We start from the raw sequence: 24,456 nt of genomic DNA, 5'->3' as shown, positions 1-24,456 counted from the left end.
ACAACCTCGCGCCAACCTATCTCTCCGACCTCCTTCAGCCTTACTGCCCCGCCCGATCCTTAAGATCAGCCGATCAGCTGCTGTTGACGGTCCCTGACACAAGGCTGAAGCTTAGAGGTGACAGAGCTTTCGCCGTTGCTGCTCCCAAGCTCTGGAACGACCTACCCCTGAGTGTTAGACAAGCCTCCTCTCTTCCTGTTTTTAAATCTCTCTTAAAAACATACTTTTATTCCATGGCTTTTAACACTGAGTGATATCCATCCTGCAATGGCGCCCCATAATACACCTGCTGTGAACCTGTTTTTATGTTTTTATGTTTTTATTTATTCTATTTTAATTATTTATTTTTTTATCGTGTTCTGTTTGTGTTGTGTTGTGTTTGCTCGGTACTTGTTTTATCTTTTAACCTGTTCATTGTACAGCACTTTGGCTACCCCTGTGGTAAATTTTAAATGTGCTTTATAAATAAAGTTGATTTGATTTGATTTGATAAGACAAATGGACACATGGGTGCAGATGTAGGCCTATATTGTGGAAGACAAAGAATAAATATTAGGGTGACATCAGATGGCTTATCGTGTTGCATAAAAGAGCAAAACATGTTCGGCTCAAGCAGAATTGGGAAAATGAATTGAAAGATAGCACAGTGGGGCCTCATCCTTTCTGTCTACTTGGATCAAGGAAAACATGACGTCACATAACTGTGTCTGTGGGGGAGGGGATCTCGCTGTGCTGTCCTCCCTGCACAGAAGCTGTCACACCGTCAATTGTCAGAAAGCACCACTTGGGCCTTTTAATATATTTTACATGCGCATATCGTTCCTACCTTTCCTGGTGTCGACTAATGAACGAATCCATCATGGTTCTCACACAATCAAAAGCTGTGAGGTGTGTCAAGAGCTTTAAGTAGACCCAGTGAGAGATATAGTTTTCCCCACCAGCTGCCAGGTAGATTAGCATCTTATAGAATATGGTTGGTAACTTCCCCATGCTGCAGAAGTATCACCGGAGAGTGCTGTGATTTTTATTAACATTCGTTTCTTTACCCCTGAATTCACTGCCACAAAGACATTCAGGTATTTATTTTCTGCTGTACACAAAAACCTACACTGTTTGCATTATACAGTACTAATGTACCGGTAATGCTACTGACTTTATAAGTGCTCATACCTCATATACTATAATCATACATACTCATACAGGATGCAATGCTCGACACCTATTACATGAAAACACTCCATGCATTGACACCCTTTTCAGTGGTCCCCCCGTTCATTTCTTCCTCTGTGTCTCCCCCACCTCATCTGTCTCCCTCTCTCTCTTCTTCCTTTGCACCAGCTGCTGCTCCAGAGCCAGTGTGGAGAGTCTCTTCGCCACCCCCCTCCACCGACAGAGACAAAAGGCCTGATTCGCCTGCTGAACCCAGCCCCCCTTTTTTTCTTACCCCCTTTCTATCCGTCCCTTCATGAACGTCCGTGAAGGTGGCGGTGGCGGGGGCCAAAGCCGGAAAGGAGGCCCGGACTGGGAGTGAATCAGTGAAGGAGAGTGGGGGGCGGGGGCGGGGAAGGAGGAGGAAGATGGAGCCTGGAAGAGCCGGGGCACACTAAGAAGGCAGGTGCTGAGGCCTCGACTGGAGGACATCTTTTTTTTTTAAACTTGAATGTCTCTCAATGTTGGGAAAGATCTGACTGGGTATGCAAATTATCCTTACATATTTATATGCATGGATGTGCATGTTTACGTGTATGCATGAATCTATGGGGCACAAGAAAAGGTATGTTTGGAAGAAATCTAAGTGAGGGAGGTGCATGGATACCGTCTGTTTACCCATGTTACCTTTTCTTCGGGAGTGAGAGTAATGCTTTAAGAAACTTGATTTAAAGAAACATTGGTATTTGGTATCCAGAATACACTACCAGCATAGCATGTCGGCCTTCAGAATCCAAAGTTAGCCGATTTATTTTCATCCCATGAAGGCATTTGTTTGTTATTTTTTATATCTCTGCTCCAACGTCATATCATCACCCTATATTCTCTTTCATAGTTGTCTACTAACCTCATTATGAAGGAACCAAAGTCAGAAATCCCCTTTACATCATTTTTTTAGGTCCCCCTTTTTTAAAAGAATCCACAAAGCAAAGTAACATGAACACTGGGAGTTCAGCCTGTGTGGTTTTGAGGCCGCAGTGCAGCATGGGGTTTTATGTTGGCGGACCAAAACTAGCTGAAACCAGTTTGAGGCAGACAAGAACAATGCTGTCGCTGTGCTCCAACGAGGGATAAACAATATTCCCCACTAACTCTATGTCGTACCTTAGCATCTTGCCTGCCGACTATTGTGGCATGGGCATGGTCGACGGCAAGCCATGCTGCAATGACTTGCAGTAAAGGGAGCAGGGAGACTTGGGAAGACACAGGGGTGGGGGTGGCTGCCTTGAAGTCTGTGATTCTGCAGCCCACACACACACACACACACACACACACACACACACACACACACACACACACACACACACACACACGAGCATGATCTATGTGTCTTATTTATATGTCTCTGTGTTGCTAGTGCATCAGAGAATGACAAAAGAAGACCACCAGAATTTAGCACAACGTCGGATGTAACCTGACCCTCAACTCTGGGCCTTTTGTAAAGAAGCAGATTTTTTTTTTCTCCAGTCAGGGTGGGGTGCCATTGCTTTTTGAAGGTTTAGTAGTGTTGTGAACATGTTTGTCATAGGATGGAAAAAAGGACAGTCGGAAGGTTTGGCTAGTGGCTGGAGAGGGACGAGACAAGGCGAGAGGGTGAGGAGGGGCTAATTCTTCTGCATGTTTCTTTGACTATTCTTCATTTTACTGACATGGTAGTATTCTAAATGTGGAACTGTCGGGTGGAATGATGCATGCTTGTGAAAGATGTGTTGGGCATGGGATCAGCATGGATTATTTGTCATATTTGTGAGTATTTGACATTCATTTTCAGCTTTAGACCGATCTGGCTAACTGCATGTTCCAGGCCTTTCTTTCTCTGCTGCAGCAGCAGCAGCCATTTTCACCTCCTTTCATTAGTCATCTGCCCTTTTCCCTGTAGACTGTCACCACCCCCACACTCTGCTCCATATACACAGAAATCCCCCATCATCTAAACTAAGTAGTGTTGTTTAACTAAAAAAAACAGAAACCAAATACATCTGTGCATGCATGATTACCAGAGCAGAACTAGTGCAGCTGCAACCAGGCTAACCAGGCTAGTCCCAAAATGGTGCCTTTTGTCTTCAAGAACCATACATGGTGCATTTCATTGCTGTCATATTTCAAATGTCGTATCCGCTATAAAAACCGTCATGCACAAGGCACCAAACAGTATGAAATTACAATGTACAAGCATCAAGCATAACAGCACATATGGGAATACATGGAAGGATTGACTGTGGTAGTAATAATTATGAATTTGTATACAATATAAATTGAATGAAATTTCAGAAGATCCTTGCTAAGATTGTTATAATAAAATTTAAAGATAATGAGGTAGCGTTTGTTTTACGCAAACCAACATTTTTTATAACAGATTATGTGCAAGGTAGCTTCTTTTTAAGATTGAAAATTAACATTGAATATATTTTTGTTCTCTGAATAGTTGAAGAAGTCTGCATATCACTAGATATAGTTCTGTTTTAGTAAATTTGTGACGATACTCCAATTCAACTCTATAATTATATTTTTTATAACACTTCTAGGTGACATCCTCATCAAAGCAGGGAAAGGAATATGGGCGATATGAAAACACCCGACTTTGATGACCTCCTTGCAGCCTTCGACATCCCGGACATGGTGGATCCTAAAGCTGCAATTGAATCTGGCCACCAAGAAGATGACAAGGTCAAACAAGCAAAGTGTGGAACAAATACAGTTGAAGATGATCGGATAGGACATGATGTTGGTGTCAGTGTCATCGTCAAGAATATTCTAAACATGGATACAATTCAACATCTTGGAAATCTTTCAGAGAAGGACGAGCTGTTAAAGGCCCAACACCAGTCTAAAAGAATTGGCAAGCAACTTCAAAATGGATTCTTGTCTTCTATGCCACCCAAAAATGTATGGAAAACTTCCAAGAAGGATGGACAGACATTAAGTAATCAATCCAGTCCGAGCTCCAGTGCAGAGGAGTTTGAGGAAGAGAACACAATTGAAGTAGATAATCCAACTGACAAAATCGGTGGTCTGTCAATTGTCAAGTCCTTTACAAAGAAAGCTCCTGTTTTGGTGGAGAAGGCTTCTAAGTCCAAAGCAAAAGGCTTAAAACCAGACCAGAACAACAACCAAAATATCACTCTGGGAGATTCAATTTTTAGTCACACCCATCAGTCTAGTTTTCCTAAAAAGGAGCCTAAGGAAACTCTTCACAGAGACGCAGAGAGCAAAGAGACAAATGTGCAAACAATGCAAGTCATATCTAAGTCAACTGCAAAACTTTCCTCTTGTATTGCAGCCATTGCTGCTCTTGGTGCTAACAATGCAAGCCCTACAGAGTCCCGTGTATTTGATTTTCCTGTCACACAAATGGAATCAAACCAAGGCAATAAAAATTTCAGAGCTCCAGGAAAGACATGTGAACAGGAATCAGCCTTAGAGTTGGCAAAGCGATTGCTATCAGGACAACCACGGAGTCCATCTAGTGTCAACAGTGAGAGTAGCAGCAAAGGTTCACCAGATTCAAGCACTGACACTGCCACAGTCATTCCGAAGGTCAGGATAAAAACAATTAAGACCTCTTCTGGACACATCAAGCGTACTGTCACACGGGTGCTCCCAGACTTGGAATTTGAAACAATGAAAAAAGGGGGAAATTCCAATGGCCCAAAAATAGTGGCTACCACTGGTGCATTTTTCTCATGTCCCACAGGCTCCTCTTTGCCAACTACGGTGGTAGCCACCTGTGGGGGTCTATCAAATGGAATAACCAAGCAGATGACAATTAAACCAGTGGCAACAGCCTTTCTTCCAGTCTCAGCTGTCAAGACGGCTGGTTCACAAGTCATCAACCTGAAACTGGCTAATAACACCACAGTCAAAGCAACTGTCATTCCTGCTGCCTCAGTACAAAGCCGCAGCAGTGCCATCCTTAAAGCGGCAAATGCCATGCAACAAACAGTCATGGTCCCTGCCTCTAGTCTGGCTAATGCTAAATTAGTACCAAAGGCAGTCCGTCTCAGTAACCTGAATCTTCTGTCGCAGAATGTATCCTCTGCTCATGGTGATCTCCAAAAAGGAAAGTCCAGGCAATCACAACAACTTAAACAGCAAGCTCTTTTCAAAGGCCAGCAGTCAAAGAAGTTCCCCAGAGTTCATGTCATAACCAACTCTCAAAGCTCCATAGTTGATGCTTTCAATAAAGTCCTGAGTAGCATAAATCCAATTCCTGTGTATATCCCAAACCTCTCCCCACCAACCTCAGCCTGTATTTCAATCCCATCTCATGGCTATAAGTGCCTGGAGTGTGGTGACTCATTTGCTCTGGAAAAAAGCTTGATCCAACATTTTGAACGTCGTAGTGTGCGGATTGAGGTTATCTGCAATCACTGTTCAAAAAATCTTGTCTTCTACAACAAGTGCAGCCTTTTGTCTCATGCCAGGGGACACAAGGACAAAGGAGTTGTCATGCAGTGTTCACACCTAATCTTAAAACCCATCCCTGCTGACCAAATGATAACAGCATCGCCCTATTCCAGACTACACTCTATTACAGATAGCTTCGATGCACAGGCACAACCTGCTCAAACGCCAGTTCCAAGTGATGTGACACAAAGTGCAGTGATTTCAGCTCCAAGCAACATCCCAATTGAGGCCGCCATGCCCTTGGAAGATGGTGCATCCAAACTCTGTAGGCACAGCCTGAAGTGTTTGGAATGTAATGAAATGTTCCAGGATGACAGCTCACTAGCTATGCATTATCAGCAAGTTCTGGAGACCAGTGGGCAGGTATGATTTATTTTATATTGCTTACTTAACACTTAATAGGAATGCTAAATCGTGTTCATGCAAACCTGTGAATATGCAGAAGTGCTGTGGAAATATGTGGCTGTATTTACACTATGGTATATAATATATACCACACTACAATTCAGTACTATGTTTCCCCCTTTGCGGCCCCGGACTAGGGAATGGCAGGTATCCTAAGATCAAATTCAGCCCTCTTTTCAAAATGAAACAGTAACTGCTGTAACCATGAGACCATTTATATTACAGTCCTACCAGGATTTCACAATGTCGCAATCAAACCAATTCATGCAAATTCAACCGATCCCTGCAAAATATGCACAATCTCACAACTTTGTCCAATCCCCACACATTTGAGCCAATCATCAACTTTTTTGCCAATCGAAATGAAAATAAATACAATTTCTCCAGCAGCGCTCCAGCGGAACGCAACTGTCTCATCAATCAAATGTCTACCTGCATCACCCCACATCTTCACTTCCTTGTTTACATTGACATAATTACTCATCATTCACTCATTTAACCAACAAAAATCACAGCAATAGATCGCTCTCAACAGTTGCTCAATGTTCTCATTGGAAGTGCAGGTACTGTATGTGCAATGTGTTGAAACATAAACAAAAGTTTAGGATCGACTTTCAACTTTCAAAACATGCACGAGAATGTCTGCAAATTGTGGACAACAGAGGATACAATTGACAATAAGAATAAGAATAAGAATAATAAGAAGAAAAAAAGAAGAATATGGCTCAATTTAGATACCCCTCCTCCCCCCTTGTTTTTACCGTCCCTCCTTGGTTTTGCGCGTTCACGTCAGTCAAGAGGCGTTCAAATTATCCGTCAGGTAGGCGGGAAGGGCGAAGTACCCCCTTCGAAGAGAAGTGAGCTCGCAGACCTCCCTTCACTGTCGAGTGCGAGGAGAAAGACGTCAGACCAGAAAGCCACAGAAACGTACAAATGTAAGTAATAAGTATAATAAGTGATTTTCATAATAACGACAATCATGGTTTTAGTCAGACTTTAAACCTTTTCTACTGCCCGTACATTTTGGCTTCAAACATAAAAATTTTGGTTCGGTACGTACCTCGGTTCAGAGGTCACGGTTCGGTTCATTTTCGGTACAGTAAGAAAACAACAAAATATTAATTTTTTGGTTATTTATTTACCAAATTTGTAAACAATGGCTTTATCCTTTTAACATTGGTAACACTATAATAATTCTGCCCACGTTAATCAACATTAAACTGCCTCAAGTTGATGCTCAGATTAAATAGAATGACAAAACTTTTCTTCTACATATAAAAAGTGCAACATTAAACAGTTTCAGGTCAACTCATCATGCTTAATTTATTACAGCATTTGGGAAGCCTGTCGTTGATTTATGATGTAAATGTTATATTTTTATCAACATGTGATAGCAGGGACCCTGCCATTCAAAACTAGGCTGCTCCATTACTAATGATTAATGTAACTACTAGCAATAGGAGAGACTACACACACACACACACACACACACACACACACACACACTCGCACACACTCACACCGCAAAATGACCTAACGTTACGCTAAAAGCTAATTAGCCTTCACCTCAAGCCAGGACTGCGAGCGAGCTGAGCTGCAGTTTAAGTTTCTAGAAGGTCAACGGGCTCATACTGATGTTACGAGTAGTTGACTGGGAGGTGTTTATTTTAATTTGGGGAGAGTACGCTGCCTGATGCTCACCTGCTAAACACCAATCTGCTCGACGCTGAAGCACTGACGACATGCGCTCTGAATACGCACTGCTGATTGGCTGTTACCGCTTTGAATACGCACTGCTGATTGGCTGTTACCGCTTTTTGTGTAACCAATCAGATGGTTGTGTGGGTGGGACAATGCTGGGTGCTGAGACAGAGGCAGAAGAAGCAAAGCAGCTTGTTAAGACTTTAGCTTAGAAACTCGTTCGGTACACCCTGTACCGAACCGAAGCCCCTGTACCGAAACGGTTAAATACAAAACACGTACCGTTACACCCCTAATAAATACACAATTAAACACATAGTATACTGCAAGCTGATGCGCTGACACTTGCAAATTTAGCCAAAAACGTTGTCTACTAAACGGTCTTCTTCCTAGTAAAGACAGACAAAAGAAAATAAGATGAGCACAAGCAAAGGCGAACATGGCGTGCCACGGCTCTTGAAAGTAAACAAACATTCGTCGCATCTGCCTTACGTCACTGCTGGCAAATGGTGAGGGTTGACAACGTAATGAGACTTGAGCGACGTCCGTACGCTTGGTGGCGTATTTGCAATACTTTGCCATTGCACTAAATGCTAGAGCCAAGGGGGTGGGTTAAGTAGAAGAGGGGAGGGGAAGAGGGAGAATTTTAATCAAGCCCAAGAAGAAGAAGAAGAAAAAAAAGAAAAAGGCAGCCTTTGGTAGTGTTTGTTTTACAAACTATGCACGCTTCTGTGTGAGTTGGTCACGTGCAAACATGCCAGCAGATGGAGCATACTGTTAGTTAATAATAATAATAATATTAATGGATTCGATTTATATAGTGATGTCCTAGACACTCAAAGCGCTTCACAGAGAACTGAGAAGCCATCATTCATTCACTCCACATTCACACAAAATGGTTGTAAGATACATTTGTAGCCACAGCTACGCTCTGGTAGACTGTTAAAAGCATGGCTGCCAATTTGCGCCTACGGCCCATTCAACCACCGCCCCACATTCGTACAGCAAACATACATTCTCATTCATACACCAAACAATCATTCATATTCATACGCCAAACATTCATTCACATTAATACACCAGTGTGAGCTGAATAGGGAGAAGGTGGGTGAAGTGTCTTGCCTAAGGACACAACAGCCGAGACTAGGATGGCGGAAGCTGGAATCAAACTTGGAACCCTTAAGTTGATGGCATGGCAATCTGAGTTACGCCCTCCCAGGACAGTGGAACCTCGATTTACGAACACCCCTACTTGCGACCTATTCAGTTTACGAACCTTTTGCGTTGCACCAAATATGCCTCTGTGTGTGAACCATGTGTCGGCGTATGAACGCTTCATTCATTAATATTGCATGCTGCTTGAAGCCATCGAGGGCTTCCATTTCGATGACATCACTTCCTGTACACACGGCATACCCATTTTGAGGAGGCGGGGAACCTTACGTCACATCTTGTTTACATTCTGAACACACGGGTGCGGCCTCGACGGCGAGCAGCACTTCTGACGTGTTTATTAAATATACTACACTATCCCCATATGCACACTTTATGAATAAAGAATATATTTAAAATCATTTTAATAGGCATATCTAATAGGGATGTAAAGTTATCGAAAGCTCACGGTATGATATTATCACGGCATAAAGGCCGCTGTACGCTATTATTGTCGCCTCCACTTTGCCAGTCTCGCGCTGCGCAAAGGATTGTGGGAGATGTGGTTTATTTCAGACCACGCCAAAGCTAAAACACCAGAAAAAAACTACACATCAAGTTTTTGTTTGATACTGTCACAAGTGTCAAACAAAAACTTGATGTGTAGTTGTTGTTTTTTCACCTTATTATGGAGTTATGTTGTCCGGGGGCTTCTATGCCCCCTGGTAGGGTCTCCCAAGACAAAGGGACCAGACAAAGAGCATCTCGAAGACCTTTATGAAGAAGAAAAAACGAGGACTCAGATTTCCCCCTCTGGAGCCAGGCCCGGGGGTGGGGCTCGGTGGCCAGGCCCCACGGGGACAGAGGCAACATGGGTCCATCCCTCCAATGGGTTCACCACTCATAGGAGGGGGCATACAGGTCGGGTGTAGTGTGAGCAGGGCTGCAGCCAAAGCAGGACCCTTGACAGTCCGATCCTCGGCTACAGAAACTAGCTGGAACGTCACCTTGCTGGGGGGAAAGAAGCCTTAGCTGGTGAGCTAGGTGGAGAAGTTCCGTTTAGATATAGTTGGACTCACTTTGACGCACAGCAAGGGCTCTGGAACCAGTCATCTCGAGAGGGGTTGGACTATTTTCCACTCTGGCGTTGCACGCAGTGAGAAGCGACGGCCTGGGAAGGCATTTATCCTGTTTCCCCCCGGGTCAAAGCCTGTATGTTGGAGTTTAACCTAGCAGACGAGAGGGTAGCTTACCTCTGCTTTCGGGTGGGGGGACAGGTCCTGACTATTGTTTGTGCTTATGCACCAATCAGCAGCTCAGAGTACCTGCTCTTTTTGGATCCCCTCGAGGGAGTACTGAAGAGTGCTCCCTTAGGTGATTCCTTTGTTCTGCTGGGTGACTTCAACGCTCACATTGGCAACGACAGTGGAACCTGGAGAGGCGTGATTGGGAGGAACGGCCGCCCAGATCTGAACCCAAGTGGTGTTTTTGTCATTAGACTTTTGTGCTCGTCACAGATTGTCAATAACAAACACCATTTGGGGACGGCGTGGCGCGGTTGGGAGAGTGGCCGTGCCAGCAACCTGAGGGTTCTTGGTTCAATCCCCACCTTCTACCATCCTAGTCACGTCCGTTGTGTCCTTGAGCAAGACACTTTGCTCCTGATTGGTCATGGTTAGGGTCCTGCATGGTAGCTCCCGCCATCAGTGTGTGAATGTGTGTGTGAATGGGTGAAAGTGTAAATAGTGTCAAAGCGTTTTGACCTTTTCTACCATGAAGGTAGAAAAGCGCTATACAAGTATAACCCCTATACCATTTTCAAACATATGGGTGTCTATATGTGCACTTGGCACCTGGACAACCTATGCTGCAGTTCGATGATCAACCTTCTGGTTGTGTCATCGAATTTGTGCTCATGTTTTGGACACTTGGGTGAAGAGAGGGCCGGAGCTTTCTACCGATCACCACCCGGTGGTGAGTTGGCTCCGATGGTGGGGGAGGATTCCGGACAGACCTGGCAGGCCCAAACGCATTGGGAGGGTCTACTGGAACTGTCTGACAAAGTCTGACAGTCAGAGAGATTTTCAATTCCCACCTCCGAAAGAACTTGGAACATGTCACGAGGGAGGCGCTGGACATTAAGTCCGAGTGGACCATGTTCCCTACCTCTATTTTTGAGGCAGCAGATCAAAGCTGTGGCTGCAAGGTGGTTGGTGCCTGTCGTGGCGGTAATTCCAGAACCTGCGTCAAGCTGAAGAAAGAGTTCTATCGGGTCCTTTTGGTACTCTGGTGGCAGCGGACAGGTACCGAAAGGCCAAGTTGTGCGCGACTTTGGCGGTCGCAACATGGGAGTTAAGAGAAGCCATGGAAAACGACTTTCGGCAGCTTCGAAGCAGTTCTGGACCACCATCCGCCACCTCAGAAGGGGGAAGCAGTGCACTGTCAACAGCGTGTATAGTATATGTATAGGATCGAAGGAAGGAATACTTTGACCTCCTCAATCCCAACTACATGTCTTCCTATGAGGAAGCAGTGCCTTGGGAATCTGTGGTGGGCTATCCTATTACTGGGGCTAAAGTTGCCGAGGTAGTTAAAAAGCTCCTCGGTGCCAGGGCCCCGGGGGTGGATGAAGTCCGCCCGGAGTTCCTTAAGGCTCTGGATGCTGTGGGGCTGTCTTGCTTGACAAGATTCTGCAACATTGCAGTACATCTGGATTGGCAGACCGGGGTGGTCGTTCCTCTCTTTAAGAAGGGGGACTGGAGGGTGTGTTCCAACTATCGTGGGATCACACTCCTCAGCCTTCCGGGTAAGGTCTATTCAGGTGTACTGGTGAGGAGGCTACGCCGGATAGTCGAACCTCGGATTCAGGAGGAGCAGGGTTGGTCGTGGAAATGTGGACCAGCTCTTTACTCCTGGAAGGGTCCTTGAGAATGCATGGGAGTTTGCCCAACCAGTCTACATGTGCTTTGTGGACTTGGAGAAGGTCCCTTGGGAAGTCATGTGGGGAGTGCTCGGAGAGTATGGAGTATTGGATTGTCTGATTGTGGCGGTCTGCTCCCTCTATAATAGCTTGATCCGCAATACCGGCAGTAAATCGGACCCTTTTTCAGTGAGGGCTGGACTCCACCAGGGCTACCTATTATTTTCATGACTTTTATGGACAGAATTTTTAGGCGCAGTCAGGGCATTGAGGAGATCTGGTTTGGTGGCTGCAGGATTAGGTCTCTACATTTTGTAGATGATGTGGTCCTAATGGCTTAATCTGGCCAGGATATTCAGCTCTCACTGGATCGGTTCGCAGCCAAGTGTGAAGCGACTGGGATGGGAATCAGCACCTCCATGTCCAAGTCCATGGTTCTTACCCGGAAAAGGGTGGAATGCCATTTCCTGGTTGGGGAGGAGCTCTTGCCCCAAGTCGAGGAGTTCAAGTACCTCAGAGTTTTGTTCACGAGTGAGGCAAGAGTGGATTGTGAGATCGACAGGCAGATTGGTGCGGCGTCTGCAGTAATGCGGACACTGTATTGATCCATTGTGGTAAAGAAGGAGCTGAGCCGGAAGGCAAAGCTCTCAATTTACCGGTTGATCTACGTTCCCATCCTCACCTACTTATGACAAGGACAAGATCCCGGGTACAAGCGGCCGAAATGAGTTTCCTCCGTCGGGTGGCGGGGCTCTCCCTTAGAGATCGGGTGGGAAGCTCTGTCATTCGGTAGGAGCTCAAAGTAAAGCTGCTCCTCCTCCACATTGAGAGGAACCCGATGAGGTGGTTCAGGCATCTGGTCAAGATGCCTCCCACACGCCTCCCTGGGGAGGTGTTTAAGCACGTCCAACCTGTTGGAGACCACGGGGAAAATCCAGGACACGTTGGGGGGACTATGTCTCCCAGCTGGCCTGGGAACGCCTCGGGATCCACCGTTAATAGCTAGACGAAGTGGTTGGGGAGAGGGAAGTCTGGGCTTCTCTGCTTAGGCTGCTGCCCCCGCAACCCGACCTCAGATAATCAGAGGAAGATGGATGGATGGACCGTCACGCGTCACAGCATTATTGTGAAGACTTTGAAACGGCACTATCGGCAATACTGTTACACCCCTAATATGTAAATATACCGTATTTTCCGCACCATAAGGCGCCCTGGGTTAAAAGCCGCGCCTTCAATGAACGGCATATTTCAAAACTTTGTCCACCTATAAGCCGCCCCGTGTTGTAAGCCGCATCTAACTGCGCTAAAGGAATGTCAAAAAAACAGTCAGATAGGTCAGTCAAACTTTAATAATATATTAAAAACCAGCGTTCTAACAACTCTGTTCACTCCCAAAATTTACGCAAATGTGCAATCACAAACATACGTATATCAACATGGACAGAGCTGCGTGAAAAAAGCCACCCGGCCTCTTCGCGTAAACTTAAACTTACCTTAACCACTCGCTCATATTTCTTCATCCATCCCTTCGAGTTAGCTTTTATGATGACGCCGGCTGGAAAGGTCTCTTTTGGCAAGGTCTTCCTTTTGAATATCACCATGGGTGGAAGTTTCTGCCCATTAGCATGGCAAGCTAGAACCACAGTGAAGGATGACTTCTCATTCCCTGTGGTGCGAATATTCACCGTACGTGCTCCCGTTGTATCCACAGTGCGGTTCACAGGAATATCAGTTGCTGTGAAATAGTAATCCGTGTGCGGATGGAGAGATTGCGTCTTTTCATGAACCGGATCCCTGACGCTTAGTAGGAGCCATTTTGTGGTCTTTACAGATGTAAACACACAAAGGAAATGAAACGTACGGTATATCCGCGCGCTTTTTCTTCTTCTACGCGGGCGGGTGGTTGCTTACAGTAGAAGAAGAAGCGCTTCCTGTTCTATGGGGGCGGGTGCTTACCTTGGCGGTTGCTTGCGTAGAAGAAGAAGCGCTTCCTGTTCTACCGAGAAAAAAGATGGCGGCTGTTTACCGAAGTTGCGAGATCGAAACTTTATGAAAATGAATCGTAATATTAATCCATATATAAAGCGCACCGGGTTAAAAGCCGCACTGTCAGCTTTTGAGTAAATTTGTGGTTTTTAGGTGCGGCTAATAGTGCGGAAAATACGGTACATTATCTCACACAAGTGAATACATCCTTCAACCAGTTTTACTACAGTTACACCATTTAAAGGGAGAGTATTAGAAATGAAGCTTGGATATATTTTAGAGTACTGTAGTTAGTGTACAGCTGATATACAAAGTTTAATTTCTGTAGTAATGTCCCTTCAAGATTATTTGTACTGTTATTTCAGCATTATTTATTTTTAACTGCCAAAGTTTTTTTCTCATGTGAAGGTTGGGTTATAATTGTAGGTATTTTTCTTGCAGTGGTACACATGTACTGTACTTTGTTGTGGCTTAATAAATCCTATTTTACACATTTTGGTGCCGTGTTAGTAAGATGCCTTTCTCAGTTATGTTTATATTGGTTTATTATTTTCTTCAGAAAATTTCCCTATAATAACTCCAAAAGGAAACAACAATTTATTTCAATGTTCACTTTCTCTCAATTTTTTAATGCAACAAAAATCCTGTGCTTTTAGGGTTAGAGTTACAAAAACACTTAAAAAAAAAAGCTAACTACAAATTCATAAAATCACAAGGATAAGTAATGTTAATGGAAAAAGCGTTAAAACGTTGCAACTTTTGCCGCAACTTTTTAAAAATGTTGCTTTGAAATCAGGCATTTTATGCCGGAACAATAAAAAAAAAGACAGGGACTGTTACTATATTTAACACACAATACAATTAACATTTCTATGTTCTCTGTTTCATTAGAAAACCTGCAATATCTGCCAAATGCTTCTACCAAATCAGTGCAGTTTTCTGTCGCATCAACGAATCCATCAGCACAAGTCTCCTTACATCTGCCCAGAGTGTGGCGCAAGCTGTCGATCTGTCCACTTCCAGTCCCACGTCACCAAGAACTGCCTGCACTACGCACGTAGAGTCGGCTACCGGTCAGTCACAATAGAAGACTGTTTCAAGGTAAATCTAATCTTACGGTAGTAGCTATCACAAGCTGATATTTCCCCCTTTGTCCTGTTTCCAAACTGCTAGATGTATTCACTGTAGTGTGATCTTCTCTGATGTTGCGACTTTGAAGTCGCACATCCAGACTACACACTGTGAGGTCTTCTATAAATGTGCGCTTTGTCCCATGGCCTTCAAGTCTGCACCAGCAACACACTCCCATGCGTACACACAGCATCCTGGATTGAAAGCAGGAGAGCCTAAGTAAGTCTAGATTCAAGCCTCATACAGAAGATCACTGTTTCAAGAATAATACATTCAATAAAAAATTGACATATATTCTTGCCTTAAAGAAAGGTCAATACATATTCTCATCCATCCACATGCTCTACAGCAAATTAATACCCTGAACCAATTCATTTTTCGAAGGAAAATCATCCTTGTTGTTCATCCGTTGGAGGATTTGTAGATTTTAGACATGGTGGCTTATCATCGATGTTTGTTTTTCCACATGGAAACCTTTCATTAGATAGTCCATCCTGAGCAGGTGTAACAAGAGAGAGAGAGTAATTGTATTCACCACATTGTTTTTTTCTCGTCTTTGTCTGACAGGCTTATATACAAGTGTTCCATGTGCGATACTGTGTACACTTTGCAGTCTCTTCTTTACACACACTTTGACCAGCATGTTGTCACTCATAAAGTTCCTGTGTTCAAATGCCCCGACTGCTCCATGCACTATGCACAGAAACAGCTCATGCTGGACCATATAAAGGTAGGGCTAGTTAACATAACACTGAGCTCATATAACTCAATCAAAGCTCTCTGATATGAAAATATAACAATATGTGGTTTGAATTCCTTTCCCAGGGCATTCATGGAACTCTGAAGACTATTGAGGGTCCACCAAACTTAGGAATCAACCTCCCGCTCAGCGCCAAACCTACAAATTCAAACAGCACCATCAACAATGGCCCTACAAATGACAATAACAACAACAAGGATGGGCAAAACACCAATGGACAAAACAAAGGCATGAAGAAGACTGCACCTTTATCACCCAAAAAAGACAGCAAAAACAGATTGGGGAAAGATACTAGTTCAGATTATACATGTGCAGAGTGCAACAGTGTCTTCACTGGCAGAGAGGTCTTCCTGAATCACATGAAAAAAGAACATGGCAAGGTAAATATCTGCAAATATTTTCGAGAAGGAGCCTGAATGCACGGGCAGTAAAATTGTGAGATTTATATTGAATAACAGAAAAGTTCAAATGTGTGCTAGCTTATCCACTCTTCCTCTTCTACATTAGATATTGAAGAAGCACCCATGCCGACAGTGCGACAAGTCCTTCAGTTCCACTCACAGTCTTTGCCGACACAACCGCCTCAAACACAAGGGAGTGCACAAAGCATACACCTGCCCGTGAGTAGAGGCTATTACATATGGATAATATTGTGCACCAAAAAAATATTACCAGTGAGTATGACACAAGAAAAAATGGATTTGCTCTTGGACTACAGGTCAGACTGTACATATTGCACAAATCTGAGGAGCATATTCTTCAAGCAGGCTTAAGTAAAGTCCCCAGCCACAACAAAGGGTTCTTCTGGAAGGGTCTGCATCTGCTTAATGATGGCATCATGTAGTAGGGAGAGTGCTAAGCTAACGTTAGCATGGGGTGGTATTTAAACAACTGTTAAAATGACAACAATGACCTCTTCCAGTAGGTAGAAGGGTCTGCATACTACTGAGATCTCCTCTAGATCCGGACAGCAGTGGGTATAGATACTTTTACAGTTTGTGCTTCAGTCATCCAGTGTATACATTTACAGCTCTCCCCCTCTGCTCTTACCAGAGTCTTTAATGCCATCAAAGCTGTGCAGGCTGCGATCTTTTAGATAAACAGCTAAAAGACGGGGAAGAGCGAGTGTAGCCAAGATTCTGTGATGATAATCGCACTGCTGTCCCGAAGACTGTTGTTGCTGACCAACCATAATTCCAGTTTGTCTGTTTTGTGGACGATGGATCTGGTGTTCGTTAGGAGATGCTCGGAACCGGTGGATTGTGTGGTTTTCGCTCTACACTTGCTAGCAGGTCCGTTTTGCAACTACTCTTTTGTTTGCGATGCCTCTGCCGACGTCATCTTCTCCACTGTCCGAGGACAAACCACTGTGAGACAAGTGCTCTAGCCTTGTCGTTTGGGATGTAGTAAGACTGATGACATTTCCGAGACATAAATCCAACTGTATTAAAGGTATTTAGTAATAATTTGTATGCTTTTGGCTCTTAATTGAGTGCTGTATGTATGGCCCTTGGAGTTGCGTATAGCTACAAAAACGTTGGGGTCCAGGGGCATCATTTCAGTCCTTAATTATAGATATGAACAGGGTCAGCTCTTCTGCCAGGATTTTGATGCTTAAGTTTTATGCCGAATTTCAAGTTGTTAAACCACCAAACTGTTCAGGTCCTGTGCAGCAGAACCAAGGGAAGTTAGACTTGTGCAGTAATAATAAGGTAGTAATCACTCATGATGTTTTTGACACCTGAATGAGTACTGTATGTATGTGTATGTTCCTAGGTGTTGCATGTAGCTACAAGAACATGGTGGTTCAAGGAACAGATTTCAGTCTTTGGTCCTAGTTCTGAACAGTTCGTAGAAGAACAATGATTTGACATGTTGCTGACAAGAAAAAACAAGTAAAAAAAAATGTTTCTGGTATATTCAAGATGGATCCAGCAGTATAAATGTGGGGCTATGCAAGAATATCAGAGTAGTTCATCGAGGACTATGATTGTGATTTTATTACACTTGATCAGGCACTGCCCACTGCTCAGTCAGACCTTCACCAAGAGAGTGATGCTCGATCAGCACATTCAGTTGATGCATGGAGCTTCAGAGGAGAAGAATGCCAGCGCGGCTCCCACAGATAATTCGCCGGAGAAGAAATCGGTACAGATATAAAATGTGTTTTTTACTGCAACATTACCTTTTACACATTCCTGACACATCTTTTTTAGACTGCCAGCCCCAAGAGAAAAAAGGATGCAGAAGAGAAGGTGTCTCCAGAGTTAAACCCCCGTGGTTTAGACTTGCAGCCTTTGAAGAGGCTCAAAGTTAACATACCCAAAGTTCACAGATGTGCTGTCTGCGGCTTCACCACCGAGGACATCATTGCTTTCCACAAGCACATCCCCCAGCACAAGTCGGACCACTCGTCCTACCAGTGCCAGGAGTGTGGACTATGCTACACTTCCCTGCGCTCTAAGTCCCGACACCTTTTCATCGTCCATCGTCTGAAGGAGCCACAATGCTTCGCCCGTTACAGGGGTAAGGATGATAATGAAAACCAGCGGGAGAACCTCATGGAAGTTACAGCACAGGATGATGATGGAATGTCAAAGACCAAATGTAAAGTGTGTGGGAAACAGTTTGAGACTGAGGGCAACCTCAACACTCACATGAGGACACATGGAATGGCATTTATCAAGGCCAAAAGACTCAGTTCGGCTGAGAAATGAATCCTCAATAATCAAAACTGTAGAATTCCTTTTATATAGTTGTACAGTATCTATTGGCTGGGGTCCTATTGTATAAAATTACTGCAATAAACTGTTTATAGTATACAAATACACATCCGTGGGGGAAATAAGCATTTGGTCCCATGCTGATTTTTGTAAGTTAACGCTCCTCCATGAAACATCCGAAATTGTTCATTTAAGTTGACTGTAACATAGAGAGACGGGGTGTGAAAAATACCTTAACAACAGATTCAATAAAGGTTTTGAATTAATTTGGATTTGATCCAGAGCAAAAAAGCATTGATATGCAAAACATTGCTTAGTATTTGGAGAAACCCCTGTTGATAAACACAATGGTCAAACATTTCTTGTAGTTGGTCACCAGGGTTGTAAACATCTCAGGAGAGATTTTGGGTAAAGAAATACCCCAAAAGCAGAAAGCTTCCAATGTCATGTGTGACAGTAGGGATGGTTGGGGTCGTATTTAGTATCTCTCTGTCTCCACACACATCAGTTCCAGTTAATGCTTAAAAGCTCAATTTTGGCTTCTGCTGACTAAAACATATTATACCAAGCCTTATCTGTGTCATATTGGTGTTTATTGACAAACTTCAGACAGGCTTGTACATGTGATTTGTTGAAAGGGGGGCCTTGCAGGCACTGCAGGATCTCAATCCATTACATCAAAGTATGTTACTAATGGGTTTTTTTCTTTGCTAACTGTGGACCAAACTCCCCTAAGATCATTAACCAGCTCCTCCTCTCATAATTGTGGGCCTTTGTTTGAGTCACCCTTGGCTCACAAGGTCAAAACTGGCTTGGACCTCCAAAACAAGGGCAACTTCTTTCATTTCCAAATTATTGCGCTAATAGTGCTATCTTTCATAACAAGCTTCTTGTTATGAAAAGTCAATTTCAGTCTACAACTTTGCCCATAATGTCCTTTGACATCCCTTTTGTCTTGGCGGAGAGGTTGGAATAGACTAGACCAATTCTGTAACAGGTGTCTTTTGTCCTTATAATGATTTGAGTTTAGGAGTACGTTTCCGAAGGGACATGAGTCATTTGTGTGTTTCAGGACAGAAGGCTTTCTGGCAGGGAGGGGCTCAAATACTTATTTCACTTAATCAAATATACATTAATTATAGCTTTTCTCAATTTTTTTGTATTATTACTTGTTTTAGTTTTTACATTTTGTTGCTCTGTTACAGTAAACACACTATTAAAAATCTATTGACTGTCTAATCAACACGGGATCAAATACTTATTTTCCCCTCCATGTATGAAGGTTACTTTTTGATTTCAATTGAACAAAACTAGTTTTTGTACTCCATGTTTTTAAAGACTTGACCTGTTGTTGTTTTTATATAGTAGAGCTTTTTATTTTTTCATTTGTTATGGAGAGCTACATAACGTACAACTGTATTGTATGGTTTTGGCGAAATGAGCCTTAGTCCTTAGGCCACGTCCACACGAATGTGGATATTTTTCAAAACATACTGTACTAAATTTTCTACAAATTTAGGACTTTTGGGTCATACAATGTGTTTCAGGTAAAACTTCAGAAACATCAGAAAAATATACATGCCAGCTTCGCCTCACATAGCTAACATTGTTCTGTTCATTCGTACTCTGGAGAATGTAAATTGGGCTGTTACTCCTGACTACTAATTAGAAAACCTGTAACAGTTAAGAGGCATTAGCAAGACCTCAAATTTCCATTGACAACTTTAACGGGCAGACATACTGTCCTTAAAAGCTGTATGGGGTAGCTAGGAGCTACTTGGACAAGACTTAAGTCTTTTGCTGTAAAACTGCCTGCGAGAAGCAGTCTATGTATTGAATGTTGTCTTTGCTGCTGCCGATTGGGCACTAATTTGTATGTCAATAAATAGTGAAAGGATCATCAGCTTCTAGATGGATTGTAATTATTATTTTTATTTCTAACAGAGCATTTGATTTGCCCAATACTGAATGTGACTACTGTAGTTTGTGTTTAGGTTTTTAGAACAAGTACCCCCCCTGGCGGTCAATGCTGAACAACATCTAGTACTTTTCTCAAAATCATTATTAACCCTGTATGGGGAGGACACTGATAGTTAATAATTAATGCTGAATGTTTACCCCTAACTTATTTTATATTGGTAACAGACATTATTTTTAAGTGAAGTTATCATATTTGAAATAACATGTCTATGGACGTTCTAATTCATCCAAGTGCATTGTATTCTCAGGGCATTCAATCAATCGCAACTGGACTGTTTGGTATGTCTTAGAAGACGTTTCACCTCCAACTATGCTCATAGACTTAGATTCGTCAGATTTAGTCTTAGACTGTGGAAGTGAATGTGAGTGTGAATGTTGTCTGTCTTTCTGTGTTGGCCCTGCGATGAGGTGGCAACTTGTCCAGGTTGAACCCCGCCTTCCGCCCGAATGCAGCTGAGATAGGCTCCAGCACCCTCCGCGACCCCGAAAGGGACAAGCGGTAGAAAATGGATGGATGGATAGTCTTAGACTTAGATTGGTCTAGCGGCTAGTGTTAAAACTTACAAAGCCTACTTGGATGAGAGGCGGAACGTCTTCAAAGACAAACCAAACATTCCAGTTGTGATCGATTGAATGCATTGAGAATTTAGAATAACATACTCTAATCTAGTACAATAGAATTACTATGTGTAGCTCGTGTTTTAATCCTGCATTTAACTTAAGCTTTCTTGGCAGTGAGAAATCATCATGCTATTATTACTGTGAAGCATTTAACGTTCTTTCACAAATCCAGTTAGTGTTAAATTTAAACCAAATATGTATTTTGACCTATAAAAGCAAACCTGGAAAAATATATGGTAATTGAAAATAACAAACGGAGTTATTCTTGTCCGCCTTGCCTTCTAATTGTGCTGATTCCATAAGGGCGTAACAACACCCTGGATCTGTGTTTTCGTTGATTAATTCTTGTGAAACCAAATCTTTTCACACCTGGTGTAGAAAAGCAGGTGTGAAAAATTCATCACAGTTGCCAAGCTACAGTTGCCAATCCAGCCCACTCTATCTTAAATCCAAGCAACAGTGTTATTTAAATCCCGTCTCCCCTAAAAAAGATGAAGTCACTTCTATAATGGCGCTGGGTTGGGTGAAGTTGTGTCTTTTGGCAGGTTTAAGTACATTTTTTAATAGAACACAGGCTTTGGCAGTGTCAAAACAATGTATGATGGATACCAATACTTTCCTGAGGGAAATAAACCAGGACAAGCCTAAGGAATATGCAGTTGTCAGTAAGTCATGACCATTATTTTGTAAAGTCAATGTACCTTTGTGTTGTACGTGGGTAATTTCTTATAGAAATATTCCATTGTTGAGTTGAGTTGAGTTTGACTTTATTTCGAACATGATACATCACAATTTCCAGTTTCTCCATTCAACATGTTCGAAAAGGAGTAGAAAGAAGCAGTTGCTAAAACTTTTGTTCACTTCCAGTTCTCAATTTATTCACAATATACTCCATAAGAAATAACAATAAAAATAAATAAATAATAATTGGTGAAGTAAGTTAGTTATATTTCATATGGTGAGATGAGTAAGATTATCTTGAAATGAATGGATGGATGAGATAAAATCAGAATATTTATCATGGTTCTTCTTCTTTGTACTTTGTAAACACTTTAAGTTTGAAGAGTTTCTTGAAATTGATCATAGTAGTACATTGTTTGATTTCTTTGCTTAATTCATTCCATAATTTAATTCCACATACTGATATAATGAAGGTCTTAATTGTTGTACGTGCATACAAATGTTTTAAATTACATTTTTCTCTAAGTATATATTTCTCCTCTTTTGTTGAGAAGAATTGTTGTATATTCTTGGGTAGCAGATTGTAGTTTGCTTTGTGTATAATTTTGGCTGTTTGCAAATTCACTGTGTTGTGGAATTTCAGTATTTTTAATTCAATAAATAAAGGGTTTGTACGTTCTCTATACCCAACATTATGTATTATTCTAACTGATCTTTTTGTAACACCGTTAATGAATGAAGTGTACTTTTGTAGTTATTTCCCCATATTTCTACACAATAACTCAGATATGGTAACACTAGCAAGCAGTAGAGAATATGGAGGGATTTTTGGTCTAGAACATCCATCCATCCATTTTCTACCGCTTATTCCCCTTGGGGTCGCTGGAGCCTATCTCAGCTACAATCGGGCGGAAGGCGGGGTACACCCTGGACAAGTCGCCACCTCATTACAGGGCCAACACAGATAGACAGACAACATTCACACTCACATTCACACACTATGGTCAATTTTTAGTGTTGCCAATCAACCTATCCCCAGGTGCATGTCTTTGGAGCATGTTTTGCTTTATTCATTATTGACGTGTTTTGTGCTACTTCCATCCATCCATCCATTTTCTACTGCTTGTCCCTTTCGGGGTCGCGGAGGGTGCTGGAGCCTATCTCAGCTACAATCGGGCGGAAGGCGGGGTACACCCTGGACAAGTCGCCACCTAATTACAGGGCCAACACAGATAGACAGACAACATTCACACTCACATTCACACACTAAGGCCAAGTTAGTGTTGCCAATCAACCTATCCCCAGGTGCATGTCTTTGGAACATGTTTTGCTTTATTCATTATTGACGTGTTTCTTGCTACTTTATGTTGTATATTTTTTACGTGAGATTTCCAGTTCAATTTATCATCAATCATTATACCTAGAATTTGGTTTCATTTTATGTGGGCTATACCGAGGATGTCGTTGTGGCTTGTGCAGCCCTTTGAGACACTTGTGATTTAGGGCTATATAAATAAACATTGATTGATTGATTGATTGATTTATTTACTCTTTCAATTTCTATTCCGTTCTATTTGTATTTGTGTTTGACTTTCTCCTCTACTGTTACCGAATAGCATTATGTTAGTTTTACAGACATTCAAAGATAGTCTATTTTTGTCAAACCATCTTTTTAATTTGTTCATTTCTTAATTTTTCCATTAGGCACAACAAACATATTTCAATACATAGAAATGCAGACATGGTGTGCTTTACTCACGTCAATTCAATGAGTTTCTTCGTTGTGAAGAAGTCCTTCGTTTTCACGTTGTCAAACAGTGGCAGCTGAAAGATACTATTTTCCAATGGTTAATATAAACATTTTACTGCATTACAGTCGTTATAAACGTTTCTACACACCTTTTCCATTGCATGTTTGTACGTTTTTCACCTCACAGCCGTCACGACAGTTAAACTGGCGCCATTTTTCTGGGTTTAATTAACGGAATGTTTGTTTTAAACACCGAATGAACAGCTCATGCTGGTTTATTATGCTAGGTGTACACATGATTTGCTTGTGAGCTAAGCAGGTGTTATAAACAAACACACCCTCAGTCTCTAGCGTACACAATAATATGTGTGCATATTTAGGGAAAATATATCAAATCGATAGTTTAAACTAACTAACCCACATCCTACCTTGACATCCACATCCTGTTAGCTTGTCTTCAAATAATTTGTTCAACGGCTTAAACCCACGCATTAAAATAAAAAGAAGCAATAATGTTATTTGCCACATATCTAACCAACTGCGGTAAAAGATATCTTAGAGCGATATTGGACGTAAGTAACTTTTGGGTCATTAAATTACTGTAGCTCCACAGCTGCACTTACTATAATGGCCAGTAGGTGGTGACAAAGCACTTTCCAATAGAAAATAAATGACGCCAACTGTACTGTTATCTACTAATACTAATGATCCAAATACCATCCATCCATCCATTTCCTACCGCTTGTCCCTTTTGGGGGTCGAGGTGGGTGCTGGAGCCAAATACATTTTATTAAATTGATTATCTGTTACCTTTGTGTTTATATCTGTTACAGTTATGATGTTGTTTATTTTAAAGTTAAAGTACCAATGATTGTCACACACACACTAGGTGTGGTTAAATTATTCTCTACATTTGACCCATCACCCTTGATCACCTCCTGGGAGGTGAGGGGAGCAGTGAGCAGCAGCGGTGGCCGCGCCCGGGAATCATTTTTGGTGATTTAACCCCCAATTCCAACCCTTGATGCTG

General features: G+C 42.5%; 2 protein-coding genes and 1 long non-coding RNA gene across 7 annotated transcripts in view; 2 read left to right on the top strand and 1 right to left on the bottom strand.

Moving 5' to 3' along the window:
* Nucleotides 1–490: 490 nt before the first annotated feature.
* LOC133574957 (uncharacterized) lies at nt 491–23,695 on the bottom strand. Its single transcript, XR_009811438.2, has 3 exons — nt 23,576–23,695; nt 23,436–23,510; nt 491–524 (listed from the first exon to the last, which is right to left on the bottom strand). It is a non-coding gene; the product is annotated as an uncharacterized lncRNA (long non-coding RNA).
* Nucleotides 1,572–20,301, top strand: znf532 (zinc finger protein 532). 3 transcript variants are annotated; one of them, XM_061927339.1, is made up of 9 exons: nt 1,572–1,692; nt 3,735–5,979; nt 14,672–14,853; nt 14,954–15,130; nt 15,479–15,641; nt 15,737–16,051; nt 16,179–16,291; nt 17,687–17,819; nt 17,888–20,301. In XM_061927339.1, exons 2-9 carry the CDS (start codon nt 3,766–3,768, stop codon nt 18,386–18,388), a joined length of 3,798 nt encoding a protein of 1,265 aa, XP_061783323.1. In that variant the 5' UTR covers nt 1,572–1,692; nt 3,735–3,765; the 3' UTR covers nt 18,389–20,301. The 3 variants fall into 3 exon arrangements, with proteins under 3 accessions (XP_061783323.1, XP_061783324.1, XP_061783325.1); XM_061927340.1 differs by lacking the exon at nt 1,572–1,692 and adding an exon at nt 2,535–2,802; XM_061927341.1 differs by lacking the exon at nt 1,572–1,692 and adding an exon at nt 2,829–2,955.
* Nucleotides 21,303–24,456, top strand: part of oacyl (O-acyltransferase like) — an 18,140-nt gene continuing 14,986 nt past the window's right edge. For all 3 annotated transcript variants that reach the window (XM_061927344.1, XM_061927343.1, XM_061927342.1), the window contains exon 1: nt 21,303–21,660. In XM_061927344.1, the coding sequence (XP_061783328.1) occupies nt 21,504–21,660 (157 nt within the window). In that variant the 5' untranslated portion in view covers nt 21,303–21,503. The remainder of the gene's footprint in view (nt 21,661–24,456) is intronic.

Source organism: Nerophis lumbriciformis, linkage group LG32, assembly GCF_033978685.3.
Source record: "Nerophis lumbriciformis linkage group LG32, RoL_Nlum_v2.1, whole genome shotgun sequence".
Classification (NCBI taxonomy): Eukaryota; Metazoa; Chordata; class Actinopteri; order Syngnathiformes; family Syngnathidae; genus Nerophis; species Nerophis lumbriciformis.
This window is presented reverse-complemented; position numbering and strand designations above follow the sequence as displayed.